We start from the raw sequence: 7,425 nt of genomic DNA on the forward strand, positions 1-7,425 counted from the left end.
CCAACTGAAAAATGGAACGTATGAGTCTCGGGCCGCCATCTCTCGATCAGAGCATTAACCAATGCCAATTGACATTGGACAACTCCAATATGAGAAACGTGATAAAATCTAGTCTTCCACAAATGCCCCTCCACAATTAGATTATATAGATCCGGTGACAAATAATGATCACATATTAACATCTGTGTACCCTACAAAATATAGCCATATATCATATTAATTAAATATAACCATACTTAATTAATATACAATATTTAACATTCTACCATTCTCATTATCACATAAGCAACATAACATAATTAATAAACCTTAAATGAATCTAAAATACCCATCTATTTATTACTATTATTTCCATCAGAACTATATTTTCTAAAATCTAAATCCTCTTAATTTCTTAATAACAATTTCCATTCATTTAGTATAAATAGAATATTAAACTCAAATAAATTTAAAATTAAATCTAATTATTATTATTAGTCGACGGCAATAAAAATATATATTCTAATATCTAAACTAAATCCTATTTGGTTTATAATAATAATTATTAATAATACCTAATTTATATTTATATAACTGATTCCTTATTTTTGTTATCTATATTATTATATATTATCACTGTACGGGCACATATAAAAATTAACATCCATACATCTATTCTATTTTATTAACTAACCACATTGTTCCTAACCTAATTAATTAGCTAAACTAGGTTAATTTAGTAAACTAAACCTAAACTAATTAACGGTCACCAGAAAAAAAATTAATAATAATAATAATAATATTAATATACCTCAGTCAAGAAAAAATAATCTATATTACTTAATTCATTAATTATACTTACACAACTCTAACACTTGAACTAACTAACAGCATATACTAACTAAATATTCTAATAATATGTTTAACTTAAACTAATTATTACTATTTAAATTAAAAAAAATAATTTAATAAAATAAATTTATATAATTAGGATAATCAAAATAATTAATAATGTGTAATTCTGAATGATTAACATCTTTTATTCTTTGTCTCTTTGGCATTATTCAATTCGGTCTCTCTTCCTTGAATTTTTTTGTTTTTGCTGGAGTTTCAATGAAAAAAAGGGAACAGGATTTGAAAGAGATGGAAGGGTGAAAAATGAGAGATGAACGAAGTGGGAGATGGATGACTGGGATATTTCCATTGAATTAAAACGGGTTCACTGGCTGGAGTAGGTGCATGTGTGACGCGTGACAGTGGTACGCAAATCGGATGGTCCGATTATCCAATTATATGCCCCCTAAATTAAACTGTCCAATTTTAACTACGCAACTTCCATAATCATGTAATGCAAGTCAAGCCCCAATAACTATAAAATACACCAATCTTAGCCTCATATTAAAATTAAAAGTGTCTTATTGGAGATACGTTACTGATTAATTTAGAACTCGCCCATCGAAAAATAAGCACTATTAAAAGCAGATCACGTATAGTGTGTAAGGCCATGCATGTGAAGTTGTGAACTGGACTGACCTCAACCAAAATAATTAAACAGCATCAACTGAATAAGGGGAACGAGTAGAGGCCCCCTTGGATATTTTATTAACTCCTTTGTATACATATTTATATTTGTGATGGTTTTCTAGGATTTTTTTTAAATAAATTAAATAAAATTTAATATTTTATTTTTATTTTATAGATTATAACATAATAAAAAAAAGGTGAATACTACTCTATCTTCTCTAAAATAAAAGATAAATTATCCCCTGATATATATAGTGCTTATAATTGTAATTAAGTTGAATGTTAACCATAATAATTAGGTATATATTCTCTAATTTTCTTTCTCTTTTTTGTGATTATTTAAATTTAGTTTAGTACCGCCAGTCTATGGTGGTGGTGGTGGCGACTGTCACCACCGAAGAAATCTTTGCGATGAACTCACAAATCCATCAACAAGGTGCAAGTACGTATTCAGCTCGTTACACGTGATAACATTTGTGCTATCGAGGTACGGAGAATCACTGCTACATAGGTGTCACTCCTTTCTAACCTCAGCGTACATCCACTGCGCCTCCTCCATCCTCTTCTGTATGGTGATAACATCTTCGAAGTTCACTATCCGCAAAACTTTTGTCCTGTGAAAGTGATTAAATTCTTGTGCATAATTGTTACCTCATCTTGCAAATCCTATTGTCTGCAATTGAATTCAACTTGATCTCCACCTCATCGACAACAATGTCTTTAATCTCATGAGGATCCAAATCTACCATCCCTTAAAACTTGTATTTGACATCATCAACAACAATGTCTTTAACGGTGTTTATGACTCTTCTACATCATAAAACTCATTTGATGAATCACTTTCGATATATATATCACGAAGGGTAATTTACCTTTTATTTTAGAGAAGGTACGATAGAATTTACCCCAAAAAAAAAAGTTTATTAATAGTCACCTTATTAGTTAACACAAGCGAATGAGTTATCTTAGTCATTTTAATGGTGCTTAGTCCGTGAAATCACTTTGGATTCCACTAAAATAACTTGCAACTGATATATTGTTGTTGAGTGATGATCATCGTCAACTAGTCTTGAAATTAATATTTGTTTAGTGATTTAGTCTTGGAATTAACAATTTAATAATTGTTTACTACTTCCGCTGGAATATTACATCGTGGATTGGTAAAGGCATCACGTGGCACATGACTCAAAAGTCAAAATGCCGCAAAAACGTTTCTTTTGTACAAACAACAAAGAATGAACTCTCTGTATATTGAGGCAGTTTCCATTACTTGCACACTCTTTCCTACAGCCATCTACACTCATCAAAGCAGAACCATCTCTCATCTTTGTCTTCCTTTCTTCATTTGTTGCATTTCTGAAAATGGCGGAGGCCTTGCTTGGAATTGTGCTAGATAACTTGATCCCTTTTGTCCAGACTGAATTTGCAGCCTTCTTTGGAATCAAGGAAAAGGCTGAAGAGATGTCACGCACTTTAGAACTAATCAAAGCTGTTCTTGATGATGCCGAGCAGAAACAATGGTCAAATCGTCCTCTCAAGGTGTGGCTGCAGCATCTTAAAGATGCAATGTATGTGCTGGATGATATCCTTGATCAGTTACCTACTGAATCCTCTCAACTTGGGTGCTTATCTTCCTTGAACCCAAAGAACGTGATGCATCGTCGTGAGCTTGGACAGAAGTTGAATGAGATAATAGGGAGGTTGGATCGAATTGCTCAAGCTAGGACCAACTTTGATCTTAAACAAGGTGTGAGGGAGAGGCCAAGTGAAGTAGTTGAATGGCGCCAAACTAGCTCAACTATCACCGTCCCTCAAGTGTACGGACGAGATGAAGACAAAGGGAGAGTTGTGGAGTTTCTTCTCAGCCCATCACCAAGCTCCGAGTTCCTTTCTGTCTATCCCGTTGTTGGCTTAGGTGGTCTTGGAAAAACAACGCTTGTCCAGCTGGTTTACAACGATCCAGAAGTAGGTACCAATTTTGATTTGAAGATTTGGGTGTGTGTTTCTGAGGATTTCACTATCAAGAGTATTTTGCGTTCCATTTTAGAAGCTGTCAAAAAGGATAAGTCTGAGGTCATGGATTTACAAGTAATGGAGGAAAAAGTGAAAGAATTGCTACAAAGTAAAAAGTATTTGTTGGTTTTAGATGATGTATGGAAAAGAAGCCAAGAAATGGAATTGGGATTAACCCAAGACAAATGGGATAAGTTAAGATCGGTATTGTCTTGTGGATCTAAAGGCTCATCCATTTTAGTATCCACTCGTGATAAGCATGTTGCAACAATTATGGAAACATGTCAAGCTCATCATTTGGACCGTCTATCCGATGATGATTGTTGGTCGTTGTTTAAACTCCGCGCATTTGGAGCTGACAAAGAAGAGCGGGCAGAGCTTGTTGCAATAGGGAAGGAGATCGTCAAGAAATGTCGAGGATCACCTCTTGCAGCACTGGCATTAGGAGGTGTGATGCAGTCAAGAAGCACGGAAAAAGAATGGCTTGAAGTTCAGAAAAGTGAGGTTTGGAGTTTACCAGATGAGAATGATATTATGCGTGTCTTGAGATTAAGCTACTCTTGTTTATCGCCAACTCTAAAGCAGTGTTTTGCTTTCTGTGCCATATTTCCCAAAGATACAGAAATCGTGAAGCAGGAATTGATATATCTTTGGATGGGTAATGGATTTATTTCATCCCGGCCAAACTTGGAGGTGGAGGAGGTTGGCCACATGGTTTGGAATGAATTATACCAAAAATCATTGTTTCAAGATGTTAGGAGTGATGATTTTTCTGGCAAGATTTATTTCAAGATGCATGATTTAGTCCACGATCTTGCACAATCAATTTCAGGGCAAGAGTGTATATGCTTGGAGGAACAAAACCTTAATGATTCTTTAAGAAATTTCCATCATATTCTTTTTCACCGCATTGGTTACAAACAATTCAAGGAGAGAGCCTTTGAGAAAGCTGAATCCTTGCGGACATTGTATCCACTGAATTCATATCCATTTCCCTTCAGCTCTAGATTGATTCCAACAAATCATTCTCTTCGGGTTTTGTGCATATCTAGAAAGATACCATCATTTGGGACTTTAACTTGCTTGAGGTATTTGAAACTTTATAGGTTGGATATAAAGAGCTTGCCTGCTAGTATTTGCAATTTGCGTAGATTGGAAATCTTGAAACTAGAATTATTATTGAGGCTTCGCCGTCTACCGAAACACTTGACGAGGATGCAAAATCTCCTACATCTTATCATTGATCGATGTGAGTCACTATGTGAAATGTGTCCAGACATTCACAAACTGTGTGAATTGAGAATGCTAAGTGCATACATTGTGAATTCAGAGAAAGGGCATAGTTTGGCAGAGTTACGTGATTTGAATCTGGGAGGAGAGCTTAATATCAAAGGCCTAGAAAAAGTTCAGAGTATATCTGAAGCTGAAGATGCCAATCTGAAGGATAAACAAGACCTTCAAAATTTAAGCTTGTCATGGTCCAGAAGTAATGGTAAGAGCAAGTCGGTTGTTGGAGCAGAAGAAGTACTTGAAGCGCTTCAACCTCACTCCACACTCAAGCTGTTGACAATACAAGACTATGAGGGATTACAATGGCCAACTTGGATGCAAAACAATTCTGCTACCTACAATTTAGTTTTTCTTCGACTTGTGAGTCGTGGAAAGTGCGGGCATCTTCCTCCAGTGGGAAAACTTCCATTTCTGAAGAAGCTTTTTGTAAGTGGCATGGATGATGTGCAGTACATTGAGGAAGATGAAAGTTATGATGGTGTTGAAGCAATGCCATTCCCATCTTTGGAGGAATTGAACGTGTCCAACTTGCCAAACATGGAGCGGTTGATGAAACGTGAAACAACACACATGTTCCCCTCTCTTTCTAAACTCTATATCTATAAATGCCGTAAACTGCAATTGCCGTGCCTTCCACATGTTAAGCACCTCACTGTTTGGGGATGTAGCAATGAGCAACTGAAGTCAATCTCTAATCTCAACGCTCTTAACCAACTTCATCTTTGGGATAGTGATCAAGTGTCGTGCTTCCCAGAAGGGATGATGAGCAACATGACCTCTCTTGCAACTCTGGAGATAAATTCTTTCAGAGAATTGAAGGAACTGCCATCTGACATCACAAAACTCACTGCTTTGTCTGATCTAACCATAAGTGACTGTGGAAAGCTGGAGTGTTTACCAGAACAGGGTTGGGAAGGCTTATCTTCACTTCGAAAACTGTCAATTTATTACTGTAAGAGTTTGGGATCCTTGCCTGATGGTGTCCGGCACTTAACTTCACTTCAATCTTTGACTATTGGTGGCTGCCCAATGTTGAAAGAGCGGTGTAAGCAAGGAACAGGGGAGGATTGGCACAACATAGCACATGTTCTCCATGTTATTTTGTGGTAATCATTGTATGTATTTATTGTATTCTTAGTTTATACACTGCTTATTCATTATTTTCTTTTCATTTTGTTGTGTATTTGCATAATCATGCTTTCAATATCTTGTATTCTATTTCATCATAAGAACCCAAAAAAAGAAGAATTTGGTATTTACTTTTCATTTTTCAGGATATGGAAAGGATGTGAAATGAAACTCACTGCAAGTTCTCCGTTGGAATTTTTAAGTTATTAGTTTAAAATACGCAGGATTTTAATTTTTCATATGGCAGTAGATTTTAAATTTGATGATGGGCTTTTATCCAATTTCAAGTTTCAACTTATATATTCATTTATCTTTTAGCCATTAGCCACAAAAATGAGTATCTATTATCTTGGCAAAAATAAATGATCAAATCATAGAAATTGAAATTGGCCCCTTTAGTAGTTCTTAATTTGTGTCCTCCATTGATCTTATGCTAATTGGTTTTTCTATGGAAGACTTCAAAAATAATAATTTTTTAATTTCAACTTTTCAATTATTATTACTCGCTATTTTCTTTTAGGCTCTCTAAAGCTCAAACTTTATTCTTTCAATTTTAATTTTTTACTATCATTGTTCAATTTAGTGTGTTTGTGAGGAGATCAGAGTTAGGAAACTCTATATAATGAATACACTCATATATCATTTGCAATAATCTTTCATTATTCTTCAATATAATAGACGTTCATTAAAAACAAAATGAATGAGAATAACTTAAATATATAATATTTCTCTTTTTATTTAATTGAATATAAGTGCTTATTTATTTGAGAAGTAACTTCTATTCTTGTGTATAGAATTTAACAGAATAATGCCCTGATAAATAATAACCCTCACACTTTCACACTTTATAATCACGCTTATCTTATAATACAATTCAAATATTGAATTTCTTCTAATAATTAATAGGACAAACATTTATGAGAGCATGTACAAAAGGAATCTCTGCAATCTGCACCGGCTGTGAAACCATATTTGGTGATGCATTCTAGGATAGAATAATAAGGGTTTCTATCTTTGCAACTTTCGTCGTACCAAACATCTTCACACCTCTTATCTCCAATCACTTGAATTGTCATCAACACCCCTACATAATATCAATATATTTTATATTTCAGTAGAACATGGAAATGATTATATATTCCAATAAGGGAAAAAAGTTAAGATACTAATAAAGTAACGATGAACCTGAAACCAAAAGAAGAAGAAACAATTTTTTTGCTATAGTTAATTTAGCCATCTTATGGAAGGTCTTATGGAAGGTTTTAGAAAAGAGGAGAGTAAGGATCACATATATTCGGGCAATTAAAGACATGTATGATGAGGCTACAACTAGTGTGAAGACTCAAGGTGGGGTGACAGAAGAATTCTCTATTAGTATAGGATTACACCAGGGATCATCCTTAAGTCCATACCTTTTCACATTAGTCTTGGAAGTACTCACAGAACACATTCAAGGGCCTGTGCCATGGTGCATGCTTTTTGCCGATGATA

General features: G+C 34.6%; 1 protein-coding gene across 1 annotated transcript; it reads left to right on the forward strand.

Annotated features, from left to right (window-relative positions):
• The first annotated feature begins 2,774 nt into the window (after window positions 1–2,774).
• LOC130951123 (putative disease resistance protein RGA1) lies at window positions 2,775–6,035 on the forward strand. Its single transcript, XM_057879738.1, has one exon. It carries the CDS (start codon window positions 2,866–2,868, stop codon window positions 5,914–5,916), a length of 3,051 nt encoding a protein of 1,016 aa, XP_057735721.1. The 5' UTR covers window positions 2,775–2,865; the 3' UTR covers window positions 5,917–6,035.
• The last annotated feature ends 1,390 nt before the right edge of the window (window positions 6,036–7,425 follow it).

The sequence above is a fragment of the Arachis stenosperma genome, chromosome 9 (genome assembly GCF_014773155.1).
Source record: "Arachis stenosperma cultivar V10309 chromosome 9, arast.V10309.gnm1.PFL2, whole genome shotgun sequence".
Lineage (NCBI taxonomy): Eukaryota > Viridiplantae > Streptophyta > Magnoliopsida > Fabales > Fabaceae > Arachis > Arachis stenosperma.

Coding starts and splice junctions, on each gene's coding strand:
- LOC130951123 (XM_057879738.1), top strand. CDS start 2,866: ATGGCGGAGGCCTTGCTTGGAATTGTGCTAGATAACTTGATCCCTTTT.